This window comes from Lepisosteus platostomus, chromosome 25 (genome assembly GCF_059453375.1).
Source record: "Lepisosteus platostomus isolate fLepPlt1 chromosome 25, fLepPlt1.hap1, whole genome shotgun sequence".
NCBI lineage: Eukaryota > Metazoa > Chordata > Actinopteri > Semionotiformes > Lepisosteidae > Lepisosteus > Lepisosteus platostomus.
In genome coordinates, this window is record NC_142635.1 from 15986314 (window position 1) to 16005081 (window position 18768).

Here is an 18768-nt window from a genome sequence, read left to right on the forward strand (position 1 = left end):
ACTAGTACAGTACAACGTAGCACACTGTGGTGCAGAGCAGTACAGTGCTATGCAGTTCAGTGTGGAAAAAGCCCAATGCCCTGCAGAACAGTACAATTCCAGTAGCTCCCCCATACCCCTCTTCATGTAACATCAAATAGCTGACCTTCTAGAGCGAACACTGCCTTCCAGTCATGAGCAATAATCAGCCAAGACTTGGAGGCTGGTTGAGAAGCACTGGTAGAAGCCCCTGGACTTTCCATATCTATCCCCTAAAGCCTTTTCCTACAGCAGCCAACTTTCTAGTTAGGGCAGGAGCAACGATTGCATCACTATGACAAAAAGAAAAACACCCCCCTGTCTTCAACAAGCCATACTAAAGAGAGACTGCGAGGAACTAGAATTCATGCACACTTGTGCTTGTGCAGGATTTGCAGGGGAGTTATCCTTTAAATACAGAGAGTGGAGTGGTGCTGTTCACCACATGAATAAAATGAAGAAATAAAAAAGACTTGTAGGAGAGAAGCAGGTCAGCACAGCTGCTGTTATTTCCTAACAGTGCATCTCCGTTACACTTGGGGGTTTGGGGTGGAGAAAGCACAAGGGAAGATGGGATGATGGGAGCTCCTCTGCACACACACACCCCCCCCGGCCCACCCTGGCACTTCTCCACTGATGGAGAGAAAGGTCCCTGCACTCATTTGGACTTGGGCACCACCAGGATCTCGTCTCCATCGCGGATGCTGTAGGAGTGCAGCGCACGCGTGCTGTACTTCATCTCCTCGGGCCCGAAGACGCAGGCCACTTCCTTGTCGATGTAGTAGAGCCGCATGTTGTTAGTGGGGAGCTGCACCACTGTCCGCAGCTGCTTCTTGAGCTCCGCGACCGTCTGGTCCAGCCGGATACTTACAAGCTCCACCTTGTCCTCACAGTGCACCTCCACCTTGGCACAGCAGCGCGGCCGCAGGTCGATATCTGCCAGCGGCGCCAGCTTCCCATACTTGGTCACCAGGCAGTGGTACCTGGGGGGAGGGACACCAGGTCAGCCAGCGCTGCAATGCCTGTCATCTGACATCGCCAGCTGTATGTGGGTGCTGTGCACGGCCACTGTCTTATCCTTGCTCACTTTTTTCATTTATTACAATGCACCTTTTGTTAAGTGGACATACAACATGGTGGAAAAAGAAGCAAACACTGTAACAAGCAGACAGGCTAGTGACTTTGAAGTTGAGTCTCAGCAGTCCAACTTCCGATCTAATCTGCGCCTTGGATCTAGGCACAGAAGCCTACAAATCTTCCGGCAGTTGCTCAAGAAAGGCTATGCTCAGGGACCGAAAAAATATCAATTTTGCACTCTCGTCCAAAAGGAGTGACACAACTGACCCAGGAAATTACAGACCAGCACATCTGACTTCTCTGACATGTAAGAATATGGAAGCAATAATTAGAACTAAACTACCTATCTGGAAATAATATCTTAGGAGATAGCATGGATTTAGAAAGAAGAAATGTTTCATAAGTTTTAAATAACTTGTTAAGAGTTTTCTCTGAACAAGGATTAGAGAAAACAGCAAGGATTACAGAAGCAACAAATGAAAAAAATTAGATTAAAATCAGGACTGATACTGAATGAAAGTGTTGAATATGGGTGGCACAGTGGTAGAGTGCTTTGCAATGCTGTCTCACAGCACTGGGGCCCTGGGCTCCATTCTGGACCTGGAATGCTATCTGCATGGAGTCAGTATGTTCCCCTCATGTTTGTGCTCATCAGGAGTTATTGTCATGTTTCCTCGGATGCTCCAGTTTCCTCCCACAGTCCACAGACATGCTGGTAGGTTAACTAGGTTCTAGGAAAATTGCTCCTAGTGTACATGCCTGTGTTTGTGTCTGTGTCTGTCCTTAAATGGACTGGTGTCCCATCCAGGGTGCATTCCGCCTTGTGCCCATTGCTTACTGGGATAGGACCGGTCTCGTGACCCAGAACGTGAATGAAGCAGTGAGAAAAAGGATGGATGGATGGATGGATGGATGGAAGTGCAGAATATTACATGCAGGAAGTAAAAACACACTAAACACACAAAATGGTGAACATCGAGCTTGACGATGTTCCTTACAGCAAAATTATTTATACCTTCTGAACAATGTTGGGAAGCAACAAAAATGCAAACTGGATGTTAGGATGTGATAACAGGATTATAACATAAATGTATAATCTTTATCAAAGTATGTTAAAATTGTCCGTTGCACTAATAAACCTAATTTAGTATATTGTGTTCCGTTGTGATTCCAAGTCTACAAGGCACTACTCCTCCTCTGGACTGATTCCAGAGCAACCAGATATACTCCTAAGCGCAAAGGAATGTCCTACACTGACAGGTTAAAACAAATGAATCTTTTTAATCTTTACAGTGAAGACCTGATTCAAGTATTCAGAATCCTCAAGGGCTCCAACACAGTATACCCAGAGGACCTCTTCAGGATTTACAGGTGAAACACAAACCAAAGGAAAGAGGCAGAAACTACAGGAACTGAGAACAGGAGGCACTTCTTTAAACAAATACTTGCTAAAAGAGTCTAGAACGAGCTCCCCAGACACCGTCAAAGTCAATACCCAGGGTGTTACATCATTGTGTTAAGTGAGGGATTCTGCTGGTCTCCTCTTCAACGTCTTTCTGCCCTTGCTGCTGAATGAAGTGGGTCCCCACTAGTCTGTAAAGCTTGTTTGCAGTATTCTACATTGCGCTAAGAACCTACCGTGCTTGTTTGGTTGTTTAATTTGCCAACTGTGATGATGAGCACCTATCACTGTCACTTCCCCAGCGTGAAAGCTTGCTTCTCATAGCCTGTTAGCTACAGTAGTTTACGTATCGTGGTCAAACAATCACTCTCAAATAAATGTACAGTTTCTTTTAACACAAATGTCTCTCCACCCTCTGTGCGGTCATAGCATTTTCTTTTCCTTGGTCAGCCACTGTTAAATCTTTCCAGTTATTTTATTTTTTAAGCTTCATTTAGCTGCCATTTTCTAAAAAATAACTATTACTTTTCTTTTTATTCTTTTCTCTCACCATTCATTCTTGCTTGACCCTCCACCACAAAAGGGCTGTAGAGCACAATTTTTCTTCCCTCTGACAAAACTGTGCTCTCTCTTTGAATCAGGCCGCCACCCCAGTCTCTCCCCCTATTCCTCTTTCAAAAAGCCGCTTGAACCCAGAAGGTCCGCCCGGGAGGCTAGGGTTACTCAAAGGGAAAAGGCTGTGCTTTGAAAACTGGGGCTTCCATTCTAGCCCCACGTCAAACAGTCGCTTTGTTAGCCTGTCTCCCTAAAGAGGGTCCAGTCTGCATGTCTGCAGCCGGCCTTGATCGGGGAGGGGAGGGCAAGCAGGCCCAGGAGAAAGGGGACAGTAAAAGGACATCCATCCCGCCTCTGTCCCCATCCTGTCCCTCCACGCCTCTCCACCTGGAAAGCTGGCACAGGGTCAAAGCCAAGCCTACACAGGTTGAAACAGGGGAGAAAAAATAATTCCGGGACCATGCCTGAGTGTCCTGTCTCCCACCCTGCCTCCAAAACTACCCAGAGGAAAAGGAGCGTTTTTATTGGAGCTGCTGCTCGTGCTCTAGAGAAGAGTAGAGTGTTCTGGGCGAATACTTGGGTTGTGGGAGTTTGGAACGAGCTGCTCAGCCATTGCTGATGAAGCTGATACCCTGTCTTCTTTCAAGAAGCAGCCCTTTACACAAAGGGTGGTGGGAGTATGGAACAAGCTGCCCAGCCATGTTGCTAAAGTTGATAGCTTGGCTTCTTTTAGGTTAGATGGCTCAAATGGTCTCCTCTCATTTGTAACTATTCTTATGGCTCCCAGGTAAAAGAGAGGAAGACATCCCCTGATAAAAAATCACCAGAACATTGAGTTTTGTGGAGGGCAGTCTGCTTAGTTTTGTGTACTTTTACATTGTAATTTTACCAACACCTTAATGCCTTTTCCTTGACTTTCATTATGCTTTAAGACACCTCTCTCAGCTTCTAAGACTGCCCAGCTCTCCTTTTCTACACAAAAAGTACAAATGTTGGATAAGTTAAAATCTCTACTGACACCTGGTATTTACTAGTGCAGACAGACAGGACTTTGTTTAATTCTTCTACTGAAACCACAGCCCCTGCTGCCTGCTGACATGTTGCAAAGAAAGAGAATCAGAGAGAGGGAGCCACAGATGATCACTCTATGAACTCAAATTGTTCACCTTGATTTAATGTGATCTTCCAGGCGTGAATCTGGTGAAAGTCTGAGATCAATAAACTCCAAGAAGGTGAACAAGACAAAAGGGCAGAGCAATCTCTTCTCTTTCTGAGTTTTCACCATCTTATGCTGATTAGACCTGCATGAGATATGCAGGAAAATCCCTGAGCTGTATTATGACTGTGATATCACTTCCTTATTCAATACACCAGACGTCCACACCACAATTCAACTGCAGACCCCTCTCCCAAGAGCAATCTCAATCCCTCTGTCCAAAAAGGCACTTTACCTATGTCATAATTAGAGCCAGACAATTCGTACAAATATCCCTTAAAAAGGGGAACATCAGCTCCAGTTACAAATGGAAATGGGTAAAGTGCACCATCCAACAGGAGGAAAAAATAAAAATCAGGCTGCCATCTCATGTATCGGCTTTCCGATCAGCAAAGCGCTCACAAAGACACCATTGAGTGGCCACAGACTGGCCACATTGTCTCCCAAAGGTTAGATTCCCCAGCCAGAGACTGCTCTCCCGCCACAAATCCCTTCTCTGCATTCTCCCGAGGTTAAGCGGAATGTGACTGACTTGGAGCACGCTCCATTTCCCAGTAACCCCCCCTTCTTCTCCTCCACCCCCAATGATGCCCCTGATACCCTACAGAGAATGGCAGGGTTGTGGTTTTGGAAATGACATTGGATCTAGCTGCAGCATGGCATATCTCTTTCTAAAGTGTCACAAGTCTGATTTCCCTTTATGTCAGTTTTCAAAAACACAGTCCATATATACGTCTGCCTATAGGGCTATCGGAGGCCAACATGGTTCTTTCAGACAATCTCTCTAGTCACTCCTCAGCCCACCATGCTAGCAGCTCCTCTCTGCTTGGGCAGTCTGGGAAACTACACCTGGTTTGCTTAAGAAGCATTTGCAAATTAGTACGGGCAGGTAAGGGAGGCAATCCTGTTCAAACACATATCACAATCCCAGAGATTAAAAAAACCAGTAAAAACAAATACAAAAAAGAGTATCTCACACAGTCTCACACAGTTATGTGTACAGAAGGGCACGAGAACCTGAGATTCACAGGCTGATCCTGTGTAGAATCATCACATCCCAGCCAGCTCCATGGTGCAGTTCCCTAACTCGCCGGGTATCATGAGCCCAGGCTCTGGCTGACTGGAGCTGACAGCACACAGCTTCTTGAGAAAATTGGAGCATGTGCTGGAGTGGGTCTGTTTTTGGAAGAAGAGTGTACTATACCTGTAAGGCAGCTCTTCCTCAGGATAATCCAGGTGGTAGCGTATGAAAAACCGCTCAGCGTCCTCTCTCTCCCCATCTGTCACCACACTGCCATTGAGCATTGACACTGAAGGCAAGCTGTGGGACAGACACAGTCACACAGCACTGAGAATCACGCTCCAATGTTTTAAAGTCTGTCAGCTGCATAGATCTGATCTGGCCAGATGATCACTATACAGGCCATTCTTACAAGAAATGACAACTTGCAGCACTGATGCAAAATGCCTGACAGCATGCAAGCCAATGATATGATTCATATTTATTATGATGTCTAATCTGCAATTACAATGACAATTACAATTCAAATTCAATTATGAAGGCAGGAGTCCCTGCAGCTGTAGCCAATCAAGTGCTGGACAGGAGGTTCATCTCTTCTCAACAACCAGTGTGAGATATTATCTTTATACATATTTTATTTTTTTATTCAAGATTTATTTATTGAAAGGCTTGTTTTCACTTGTGTATATTTTAAGTTTGTTGGAGTAATACATTGGTATTTAAGTGTTCAAAGAAAGAAAGCAAATTGAACACACTAAAGACAAAAATATTCAATGATAAATAAGCTTTTGCAAGAAAAAGGGTCCAGGGCATCAGTAAGCGTGTCTTCAGTCAGTGTGCAGTGCATTGGTAAGCATTGTGTTGAGTCAGCATGCAGTGCCCCACTCTGTTGAGTCAGTGTGTAATTCACCAGTAACCACAGTGTTGAGCCAGTGGGCAGAGTGTCAGTAAGCATGGTGCTCAGTCAGTGGGCAGGGCTTCACTAAAGCAGTGTGTTGAGTCAGTGTGCAGGGCATCAGTAAGCAATGTGTTAAGTCAGTGTACAGGGCGTCAGTAAGCAGTGTGTTGAGTCAGAGTGCAGGGTGCCAGTAAGTAGTGTGCTCAGTCAGTGTGTAGGGCTTCAGTAAGCAGTGTGTTGAGTCAGTGTGTGGGTGCTAATAAGCAGTGTGCTGAATCAGTGTGCAGGGTGTCAGTAAGCAGTGTGTTGAGTCAGAGTGCAGGATGCTAGTAAGCAGTGTGCTCAGTCAGTGTGCAGGGTGTCAGTAAGCAAAGTGCTCAGTCATTGTGCAGGGTGTCAGTAAGCAGCGTACTCAGTCAGTGAGTATGCAGGGTGTCAGTAAGCAGTACGCTCAGTCAGTGTGCAGGGTGCCAGTAAGCAATGTTGAGTCAGTGTGTAGGGTGTCAGTAAGTAGTGTGCGGGTCCTAGTAAGCAATGTGTTGAGTCACTGAGCAGGGCATCCCTGTGTCTTGATGTTGTGTGGGGACACTCACTGTGCGACGATGAGACTACGGCGCTCCGTGTTGGTATAGGTCTGCAGTAAGGGGATTCCCTGCACCCTCACGTCCTCCAGCTTGGGAAAGAAGTTCAGCTTCTCAATGTCCTCCCATGTGCTCAGACCTAACAACACAAACAGCAAAGCACAGGCTCCTTTGAAGAAAGACAGAATCACTGTCCACTGTGTGTCTTTTGTCATCAGGAAATGCCACAGTTCTTCCTTTCTGCTTTGAGTCTCTCCCCCGTCAAGAATGTGCCATTCTCTGGGTTCAGCCACACTGAAGTCATGACACTGCCTGGTTAAAACACTTCATACTGAAAATACTGAACATCGCATTTACACTGGATTTTGAAACCACTGCAACCTCACACAGAAATAACCAAGTTCAGACAGAAATATGTGAATAGGTTCTGTTTAAGTCCCCTGTGTGAAAGAGAATTTAATCTTTATGGGATCAGTATGTTAAATAAAGGTGAACTAAAAGCTTATAAAAGGCTCCTATGTGTACAGTCTTACATCACTCCAAGAACACTGGCCTACATAGAGAACAGTGTCTCACAGACGGAACGTCACGTTGGACCTCACTGGGAGATCCACTGTCCCTTATCCAACCGGAACATGTCCTCCTTGCTTTATCAGTTACCAGCTCAGCTGAGGTGGAGCTTTATTGAGTAGTTAAGTTCCCCCAGGGACTGCATTGCAGCTTAATGGACAGATTAAAAAGAAGAAAAAAAACAGTACAAAACACTGTTCTCAGCTAAGGCTGGATATAGTGTTTCAACAAAGTCTCCCATTATTGTGCAGCAGGAAAGGAAATCAGGAGCCAAAATTGCTGCAATTTCAGCGATCAGGTCACTTTTTGCTGCAGAACAATGTAATGGCAGGTATTTGATATTGGCAACAATCGTTTCAGACAAATCTAGGCACTCTGGATCAGTGCAGTTACAGGAAAGCAGGTTGTGCTTATACAGCTCTGGACACTGCTGACAGCTTGGGAGCCTACGGCCTCTGAAACTAGACTTTAAAAAACAGAATTTGACGTATTTCACAATATATAATCCATCCATCTTCCAACTGCTTTTGTCTTTGAGCACTTGGAGGAAACCCACAAGAACACAGGGAGAACATATAAACATCATTCAGTCAGCATCCGAGGGTGCGAACCCAGGGCTCCAATGCTGCAAGACAGCAAAGCTAAACCACTACGTCACCATGCCAGTAACAATTATAAATAAAATCAAGAAAGCTTTGCTTCTGACTTTCCTTCCCCTGGGAAACCAAGCCATTTCTCACAACTTCAGTGTGGCCCAGCTCACATGTCACAGAACACACTCCTTTCACAGCCCGATTTCTGCACAGGGGGGTAGGTGCAAAAACAGCAATCCTATCTGCTCTCAGATTGGCAAGAGTACATAATTAGTAGGTAGACATACAGTAGGAAGAGGGCACGACAGGTCTCAGGCCCAGAGCATGGCCAGTGGAGCCAATACCTGAATTGTGCAAGTTGATAGACCGCAGGCTGGGGAAAAGTCTGTGCAGTGTATCGCCCGAGTCCTCAATGGAGGCAAGGTTGTTGTTCGCCAAGATCAGGCTTTCCAGGCCGGGGAAGAGCACCCCAAACTTGCGCACCTCACTCCAGTCCTGCAGGTTGTTGTCAGTGATGTGCAGCAGGCGCAGCGAGGGGCAGGGCGCCGTGGAGGGCGACACCGTGTCGTACTCGTTAAGGCACAGGAAGAGCTGCTCCAGCCTGCAGGCACACACACAGGCTCATCATTACCATCCCCACCTCTGCTGACACCTAAAACTTACTCTTAAAGGTGGACCGCCCTTTACTTAGTGTGAGGGGAGTATATCTCCAACAACATGCCGCCAATGGTCTTAAACAGTATAATCAATAAATAATGTAACAACCTATTTAAAGTACCTGTAATAACTTTCCCACTGTTTTTAGATGTTGTTACTTAAAGTTTTCAAGCAACTGTTCATCATTTATTTATTTATTTTCTACATGATTGTATTTTTTTACTGTACTTGCATTTGTGTGGTTGATTTATGTACTGTGCCTTGAGGATGCTCTGGGGTGAAAGGCGCTATATGAGAACTGAATTGGATGGCACGGCGGCAGCAAGCACATGGGTCTTACTCAGGGATCTCCCCAGTGAAGGTGTGCACCGTGTCCCAGGAGACACGCGTGTTGTTGAGGACGAGCCGCCGCACCCTGCTGAAAGTCTCGGCACAGCTGCGCTCCAGCACCGCCTCACTCAGCGGGTTGGAACTCAGGTTCAGGAAGTCCAGGTGGGGGATGTTCGATACAATCTTGCTGATCTGCAACACAGAACCAGGAGCCAGACTGTAAGCACAAGAGCCATTGGATCTACAACCTGAACAGAGGTCTTCGTTGCTGAAATAGCACGGCATAAATATACTGGATTTGTGCAGGAATTTCCACATGCAGTGCCGCAGGTCAGCAGATCCACTGTGTGAGTGTTGAGCTTCGTGCACGACTGTACTGGACTGGGGCTTGTATTGCAATCCTCTGTATGCTACACTATTACACTGCACTGTACACTATTCAACATTACAGCAGGACTCCGACCTCCTGCCAGTCCTGCAGCTTGTTGTCAGACAGGTCCAGCTCCACCACATGGGCGCAGAAGGCTGCAATCTCACTCTCGTCCCCAGCACTGCTGATCCCACAGCCATTCAGCACCAGCACGCTGGGCAGGTTCAGCCGGTCTGGAGAGGGTTTAGGGGGTGGGTTGGGAGGAGAACACAAACCAAGTCACTCACTAGCACCCGGATGATATCACAGCTGCCCCCGTCTGCCCATCACATAGTCATACAAATCCAAGATATGACACTGTCTTTCGGATCCTGCTGTTATACAATGGTAACCCCCATTCAGGACTGGTTTAGGAGACTCACTGGAAGATCCAAGCTCTGATATAATGATATAATCTGATCTAAGAGGCTGAATGACCTCCTCTTGGTCAAAACCTTTCTTATGTTATGTTCCTAAGGTGCATAGTCATCATTTGTGTATTTCTCTCCAAAATAATAATATACAGAATTTTAATGAATGAACAGAGGAACTCCGCCATAGGGGCCGCAATCCAGCTGAACTCTGTGCCGGTCCCAAGCCCGGAAAGAGGAGGAGAGTTGACCGGCAGAGTGCACATGCTGCCAGTCTTAAAAACAAAAACAGGACTGAAATCTAATGCAATGTCAATGGAAACAAAAAGAGATACACCAGCCACGCAGCCAAGGATCGATGGTTGTGGAGGGGAATAATGGACACTGCATTGGACGCCAACGGAGTTCATCTCAATGGACAGTGATGATGATGATGATGATGAAGAATGAACAAAGGTGGAGAACACACTTCAAAATGCATTTAAGTTTGACCAGCAGTCAGCCTAAGACAAGTTCTAGCTATATTCTATCCTGAAGAGACAAGACACAATAGTTATTCTTCTCCAAAGACAAACCAATAAAACAAACCAAACAAACCCAATTAAACCTGGTTTGTAGCAGCTAAGGTTAATTACACTCATTACAGAAGTACTGACCCTGTACGGAGTCTAGCAGTGTTTTTAATCAGTGTGCAGGGTATCAGTAAAGGAGAGGTTTTGGTAAGAAAGGTGTGGTTGTGAGAAAAGGTTTGTGAACCTTTTGGAATTATCTGTATTCCTGCATTAATTGCTCCTAAAGTGTTCAGGTGTTCATCTAAGTTATAATAATAGAAAAATACAATCTGATTAAACATCACACAAACAATTGTACTTTTTATTGTCTATACTGGACACGTTGTTTAAACACTCACTGTCTATGCTGCAAAAAGTATGTAAATATCTAGGATAATTACATCTATTGAAGAGAGTAATTGGAGTTCCAATCAATGAGATGACATTCAGGAGTGAGTTTTGCCCTGCCCTAAACCCCCCCACCAACAAAGTCTGGTTACCAACTGCACAACAGAGATTTGTCAAAGTTCAACATGCCCCAATCAAAAGATGTTTCAGAGAACTTCAGAAGAGTTGTTGGTGCTCATAAGGCTGGAAAGGGTTACAAAAGCATTGCTAAAGACGGGGTCTTTGAGTTGTCGTGAAACTAAAAAAGGACTGCAAGAGCAAGCCAAACAACACTCAAGGAGCTAACAGTCTGCAACCATAAGGCCTGCAGGTGTCTCTTGTACTGGCTCATGTCTGTGTTCATGAGTACACAATAGGAAAAACACTGAACAAGAGTTGTGTGCAGGGGAGGAGACCACAGAGGAAACCACTGCGCTCCAAAACAAAACATTGCTGCCCCTTTCAACTTTGCCAAAGACCACCTGGACGATCCACAATGCTACTGACACAAAGTTACGTGAACAAATGAGACAAAAGTGGAACTTAATTATGCAACAGTATGTTTGGAGGAAACAAAACACTGCATACCAACACAAAAAACCTCCTCCCAAATGTGAAGCATGGTGGAGGGAGCATCATGGTTTGGGGCTGCCTCAGGGCCCGGACAGCTTGCACTCATTGAGGGAACAATGAATTCCAAATAGTATCTGCAAATTCTACAGGAGAACTTCAGAGTATCCCTCCGTGATCTGAAGCTTAATAGAAGTTGGGTTAGCATGACAACGATTCTAAAAACAGGAGTAAATCTACAACAGAATGGCTTACAACAGAAGTCCAACATTTTGGAATGGCCAGTTCAGAGTCCTGACTATAACCCTGTTGAAATGCTGTGGGATGACTTGAAGCAAGCCATTCACCCAAGACACCGCAAAAACATTCATCAATTGAGACAGTTCTGTAAAGAGGAACTGGCCGAAATACCGACCCAAACTGATGTGCGGGACTGATCAGCAGCTAGAGGAAACGTTTGGTTGAGATCACTGCTGCTAAAGAAGGTTCCACCAGTTACTAAATGTAAAGGTTCACAAACATTTTCAAGCACAAACTGTGAATGTTTAAATAAAATGTTCAGTATAGACATGAAAAGGTACAAATGTTTATGTGTTATTTGTTTAATCAGATTGCGTTTATGGACTATTATGACAGAGATAAAGATCACATTTTAGGAGTAATTACTGCAGGAATACATGTAATGTACATGTCACAAACTTTTTCTCACAACTGTAAAATCAGCATTTTCTTTTTCTTCTAAGAATTTAAAATATTTGATCAAAACTGGCCAGAATAAAAAGAACAAGTCATGAGTTCTAAACATGTGGCCAGCTCACGTTAAAAAAGGCAAGACATTTACAGTCCCACCAAAGAATTCTCACCAGCCCGTATGAGATATAAAAATATTAGAATAACTTTGTGCATTTAATTGGAGTGTTTTTCTGCCAAAATGATCCCACAGCACGTCACAAAGAGGAGACCCACTTCATACACTGCAAAAGTCTAGCACCTACCTGGGAAACATAGCAGATCACAGGAAGAGTGAGAAACGATTCACCCGTTGCATTAGGGGGGAAGTTATGTTTAGATTGCACTAGTGTGGCACCTAGATAGACATGGACTCCTTCTGCTCTTACCTTTCATGGGTGAGCCCTGCGGCCCAGCAGGCACCACCACGCCCATGCCTGGCCCGCGGCGGTAGGGGAAGTTTTCGGGGCTGTACTTTTCACTGATCACCTGCATGAAGGTGCGCCCCTCCGCCTGCTCCATTGCCCCGTCCCACAAGACCTCCCCGTCTGCAGGGCCGCAGCGGCAAAAGAGCCAGACACTCATAGAGGTTAGGCAGGGTGGGCTGTCTGAGACGATACACACAGGCTGTCACATTAGCTTGCACTGGAATAAGACGTCTCCCACCACCACCCCTCCTACTGCTGCAGGCCTGCTCACCCCGCCCCCCCCTTTAGCAGAAAGGTAATAATACAGTGAGAACACAGTTAAGACCTCAGTCAGCCCTTGGAGTACTGCCTGGAGCAAACGCCTACAAACAGAGGACCCTCATGGCCTCTCCTCACCTGAAGCTGCAGTTGCGTGCTTCTCAGGTCCACTATCACAGCTCTTCTGTAGTGTCTGCACGCACAGGAATGAACAGAAAGGCAAGTAAGTCTCTGTGTAAGGCTTTACAACTCTGGCTAGTAAGACTCCAGAGGTCTCCTGGTTCAGGTTTCTTAAGTGATTCCTTGTGAATCAATTTACTGTAAAAAGGGAGGTAAACACCGCTCCTCTGCTACACTAAATACATTGTTTCCATAAGTGGTTAAACTCTCTTCCAGGAGTACAGCTTCAGTGATGGTTTTAAAACAACCAGGGTAACCCAATACCACAGATGACTGTACTGTGGACCCAACGCTACACAGTTTCCAAAAATAATTTTACTGCGGTCAAATTACATGAATCTACAGCATTTCTGCAAACACTTTTCAAACTCAAGTGAACGTGGGTGTATTCTTACCCTATCAGTAAGAGGCACAGAAAGGCAACAACCTCTGTCCCCTGGACACTTGTCCCCTTCCTTGGGTAGGTATGTCAGAGATTAAGAAAGACAGCAAAGAGCAAGGCGCAGATATAGTGAAGGATACAAGGGACAGCAGGAGACCAGGTCACCACTGTAGAGGACAGAAAGAGAAACTACAGTGCTTATGATCATAAGCGATCAATTTACATACCAGTGGTGATGTCACAAGACATCACATCTTGCCTGCATTGTGATATCATTGTGTCTGAGCAGCACTAGCCTATGACAGAGAAACAAGGAGTTCACTGGGGTCTCACACAAGACTCCCACTGGGCTCAGTGTAGGAAAGTGAGACTGAAGAGCTCATGGCAATTCAGTCCTGGTTCTTCTGCACGCATGTCTTGCATGCTTCTGTTGAAATTAGTAAAACATTTCCTTTCACAATTCTTTCTTTCTGAGAAGGCAAATCAACAATTTATTTTTGACACTACTCAAAAAATGGTTTCCTTTTTTTATAACAAACCCAATTTAACATGCAAGAGCATTTTTAGACCCAGTGTCATTGATTAAACTTTATATGACAATTTTATGAACTGTGTACTGCGCTGTGTGTGAATAAGAACCATAGTTTGAGCCAGATTACTAACTTCCTTATTACCCACCAAGATGTTAATTTGCTTCATGTCAAAGGTGAAACTAAAGAAGCCTCACTAATGAAGGTTTACAGTGGTATCTTTACATTTACTATGGTTTCCTCACAATTCCAGCATGAACATCCTCTGCTTTGTAAGGATGTGTTTTCACTGTTGATCTCACAGCTCCTCCCTCTACGCTCACCATGTCACAGCACCACAAAACTTTATACAGGCTGACAACACGTCACCCTTGACATTTTCATCAGTAGGGATGACAGTTTCTCCTACCTTGATTCTTTGCTTTGTCTGATCCAGCTTTCCAGAGCTCTTAACAGGTCAGGGCAGTTTTACTGTCAGGACAGAGCGGCAGCTGTGGACAGGAAACGGACTTTGCCATCAAAAGTATTTTCACAGAAGCATGTTTGTTTTTTATAGGTCCGTTCTCTTTCATTTAAGATACAGGTTCAGTCTCGTTCAACATTAGAACACAAGAAAATGAGACAAAATCAATTGCCTTTTGCTTTACACTGCTTCTCTTTATTACCCTGCCACCAAAGCATCCTTTCTTTGCGATTTACAGCCCATTTTTAGACAGTTCTTTGCTATGTTTTTTCTAACTATTCCAGCAAAAATAATTGCTGTGAAGCTGTGCATTGAAGATAAAGAAATGCTGATATCAAACCCAATCTCCAAGGCGGTCCACCCCAGATCACGTTTTTGCTGCAACAGCTGAGAGGGTGTGACTAAAAGCAGTTCAATAAGACGGAAGAGCAACGGGGAGCATGCAGCATGTGGCCAAGGCAGACTAACAGGAGAGAGTGCACACACTACAGAGCCCAGCACACTTCGTCCTGAGAATCAGTCTTGAACTGTCTTGTTCAGCCACTGGTCCTGCGCATCCTGATCAAACGACTAAGAGAAGACAAATAATAAAAAACTAAAAAAAAAAAAATACATCTACAAAATTTCACTTCATCTACGCTCTTAGATTTTCATTTCTCAAAATTATAAAAATGAGCAAAAAAAACCCACAAAGGAACAGTACGATTTCTGCCGGCACAGGTGTATCAATTGTCAATTCTCTGCAGCTCTGGCAGGACCCCTCTCTATGTTCACTGAAGGCTGCCCTCTGTGAGAGTCAGCCAGTGCAGTGAGGCCATGCTGACAGGGACTGGTGAGAGAGGCTCCTGTCAGCCCCAATAGCCCTTACAGGTGGCACTGTAAAGACAGCTCCCTCTGATCCTCCTCTCCACACTCAGCTCACGTTGACTTCACTTCTGATTTCTGGCCAACGAACACCCGAAACTAAGACCCACTGTCAACGAGCAATAACAAGCTCCATTCACTCTTGAAAGAACAGCAAGCAAAGCTGCACACATCCAACCGTCTCTTCCCAGGGGAATCAGTGGAGAGCAGATTGACAGGGTATGAGGGAGCCAGAGAAGAGCCATGGGGGTTTGCTTGATAGACAAAAATATAAGCAGGACTAAAATTTGGAGAAAAAAAAAACATTATTCAGCTACATATTATTAACAGTATTGCTTCTAAATGACTTCTTGCTTTAGGCAAATTAGTCTGTACTTATCCGTCTTTAAAATGATAATTTATATAATATTGTAACACCCTGTCGTTCAATGCTCCCACCACCCTTTGTGTAAAGATGTGCCTCCATTACTCAACTCTGAACGCACTTCCACGTAGTTTCCAATTATGCCCTCTAGTTTGGGTTACACTGTAAATCGTAAACCTAAACCGTGCCTTTGTCAATGCCTTTGAGGATTCTGAACTTCTTAATTAGGTCCCCTCATGCACGTAACAGCAAACATATCTTTTCCCAAAACCTTTTAAGCTGGATCAACTTCCAGCTATTTATTTGTAAATCTGATAGAACCAAAAGAGGGCTTCCTAACAAACTGTTGCCATGACAACTGAGTCGGTATACCTTTGGGCACTACTGGTTGTTAAGGAAACTTGAGGTGGAGGGACTGGACTCAAACTTTGAAGTAAAAAGGAGAAAAGGCTCACCCTTACTGACATACTCCAAAAGAAATGCACTAGGAGTGCAACAGGAGTTCATGTAGCAATAATCATCCAAATTTGGACTTGATCATTTGTCTCTAATCCACTCCGCTCAGCAAGTGGCATGTTTGTAAATATAAAATTCGAATTCGTTTTCAGAATGATGCATACCTTCTGTGTGAATTTATTTTTGCAGCTATCGACTGCACACAAAACTGAAGCACTAGAAAGTGTATCCCTTCAATCTTCTTTGTAATGTATCTGCAAGATTGGCCCATGTATTTGATACATATTGTGTGAAATTTGTATATATAGTAAGTAGCCCTGGATGAGCAGAAAAAATATAAAAATAATACTTTATGAATACAGAAGCAGGAGTTTCTGTTAGATGTGACCTATGACTTCACTCCCTGAACACAAAAACTCCCAGAACAATATAACTGACGGTTAGGAAGGGTTTAACCAGAATTTCCCCATTTTTCAGTTTTTCCTGTCATCCCAGGTCATCCTGTTTGGTCTGATATGCAAACATCCCTAAAACAACAGAAGCCATTCTGGGACAGTCCTGTGGAGCTCTGTATCCCCTCCTTGATCGTTTCAAGATGAGCGGCACGGCTGGCTCCTCTTCATTAGTGTGATTTACTCGGAGACGTCACCTTGACCCGCAGTCATGATTGGGCCAGCGGAAGACAGCCGCACACTGCTCAGACGTGGCCCATAGAGGGCGCACAAAACCTGCGCTACGATGGAGTCGCTTCAGAATGTGCTGTTCTCGAATTTGACGAAACTCCTGGCACCTGTCTGAGCTCTTGCGAGTGAAGGCGGTGCTGATCCAGTGCACTAATGTTTATGCGACGTAGATAACGGTAAATATGCGTCTTTATGAAACTTTGTTTCACTACTGTACTCAGTTTTTGGAGAAAATCAGAATACACACATCAAAGCCCTGTCTCGATTATGATCAATGATGATCTCCGACTTACAGTAACAAGATGATATACTGTGAAACAGTGTGTTCGCATGGGGTGCATTAATCGGAATATATTGTTTTAGGTATTTACTGTACCTTTCTACAATCTTTCCCATTGGTTTACATATCTGAATTTGAAAAGGACAGAAAGACACGACTTTTTTCATTTGTAATAGTGATTCAATCCTCTTTCGCCTAACTGGGCGCAATGTGAGAGTGCAGCTCTGTCCGGTCAGGTCAAGCACGAAGCTCGGTTTGCTCTTGCCCGGACAGGTATTTGAATGGCCTTACTGTACTGCACTTTTACACAACAGCCTGCTCTATTCGAGAGAATTTACCCTTCCTTCAAACGCGCAGACGTCTTCATCGGTGTTCCCTTCGTGGAAAGTGATTTGGAAGTGCGAGCTCTTCCCGAAGTCGACAGAAAATACCTTCCCTCCCAGTGAATTTGGCGAGGCGTTTCAAGACGGGGGTCGCTTTGATGCTTGTTAGCTTTCGGTTTGCGCGTACAGTAACGCAGTGAGAAGGTAACTTATTTGACCCAAGGAGCTCCTGAATACAGCTCAGCTCCGGCTCAGGGACATTAAGCTCCAGAAGAAGACCGAGCGCCCGATTTGTTCATGATTCCAGGCGGACAGCTCGTTCACCTGCAAGGTGCGAGCTGCTGCTTCGGACAGCCGTGCAGGTGAAGACATCGCCCCCACTGTAAGACGCATCCGCAGACAACACAATGACCCCTGCGCCGCCTGCCCCAGCGAACGACAGCTCTCTCGCAGCCCGCAGGCCGGCGGGGTCACCCTGCCAGCCCCCCACCACCTGTCCCGGGGCCCGCTCGCAGCGAAAGGATTGCCGTCGTCATGCCCCCCCCAAAATACAGCTTTTATCAGCCACTCACCCTCCTTCCTCTCGCGCTCTGGGGTTCTTGTTTTTGTTGCTCCAGCTGTCACAGCAACCCCCCTCATTCCGGCAGTGACGCAGCACACAGAAACACTGTAACCGCACACTGCAGAGCAGGGGGAGGGCGCCGGGCCTCCGAGGGCGGCCTCTCCGGGTGCCTATTGGGCAAAACTGACGTCACTCAACTGCCGGTCAGTGGCGTTTGACGCCGCTCACGCTACAATTGGGCGATCGCGTGCATCTCTTTATGAGCAATTTACGACGAGGCATGATGAGGTTTCGGGGTTCGGGTACGATTGACTCCTGTTTTCCACGTCTCCGTGAGGATGGGATCCTCGCCTGCCGCCCCCTAGCAGTGCTGTGCTCGGATAACGACCCGGTCTCAGAGTCTGGTGTTTTTGTATTTTGGGGGGTTAGACCTTGCGCTGAAATCACCCAATCGCCGCTCGGCACCGGGTAAACAGCGCTCTTGGACGTCGCCTCCAGCACTGCCGGGTACGTATAGCACAGGTTTTCTTTTGAATAAAGATCACGGTGTCCTTAGACGGCACGAGTTTAAAAAATGCACATATTATTTCACAATCCTGTACCGGTCGCTTCACGCACACCTTGATAATGTGACCGGTGTGGCCTTGAACCTGGAAACTGCTCAAACAAAAGAGCAGAAGTTGGGGGAAAAAATACAAAAACACACTGCATAACAGGAATAAACGGCTACTCTCCACTTGTCAAATAACACTCAAGTTTGCTAAAACCAGGTTGTGTGACAAAATAACCAATCTTATCAAACCCGGTATGAAAATCAATAATAAAAAAAATCAAAGGGCTGTTTCCAAGTTCGAACTCTCACAATAGGTCAACTAGAAATAAAAATGAGAATGAAGACGAGATGTATTTGAATAAATCAAACTTTTGATATTAAAACAAAGTTCTTATTTTTCCCGGTATCTTTGAAGCCACGCAGTGCCACATGTGGATTTTATACGCGGAAAAGTTGCGATTCACTTCTTTTTTAGGTGCAACAGAGGTAGAATTTACTCTGACAATT

The 18768-nt window shown here is 45.3% G+C and overlaps 1 protein-coding gene across 12 annotated transcripts; it reads right to left on the reverse strand.

Annotated features, from left to right (window-relative positions):
* Positions 1-491: 491 nt before the first annotated feature.
* tbcela (tubulin folding cofactor E-like a) lies at positions 492-18006 on the reverse strand. Of its 12 annotated transcripts, none has more exons than XM_088620051.1 (11): positions 17719-18006; positions 14123-14204; positions 13197-13350; positions 12760-12814; positions 12325-12539; positions 9382-9521; positions 8929-9110; positions 8276-8532; positions 6781-6907; positions 5473-5589; positions 492-1001 (listed from the first exon to the last, which is right to left on the reverse strand). In XM_088620051.1, the coding sequence occupies exons 5-11, from the start codon at positions 12518-12520 to the stop codon at positions 677-679; spliced, it is 1344 nt and encodes a 447-aa protein (XP_088476177.1). In that variant the 5' UTR covers positions 12521-12539; positions 12760-12814; positions 13197-13350; positions 14123-14204; positions 17719-18006; the 3' UTR covers positions 492-676. The 12 variants fall into 12 exon arrangements, with proteins under 12 accessions (XP_088476177.1, XP_088476183.1, XP_088476179.1 ...); XM_088620057.1 differs by lacking the exon at positions 13197-13350 and adding an exon at positions 13411-13479; XM_088620053.1 differs by lacking the exon at positions 13197-13350 and adding an exon at positions 13411-13479 and having other exon boundaries at positions 12325-12543; positions 17719-18004.
* Between the last annotated feature and the right edge of the window lie 762 nt (positions 18007-18768).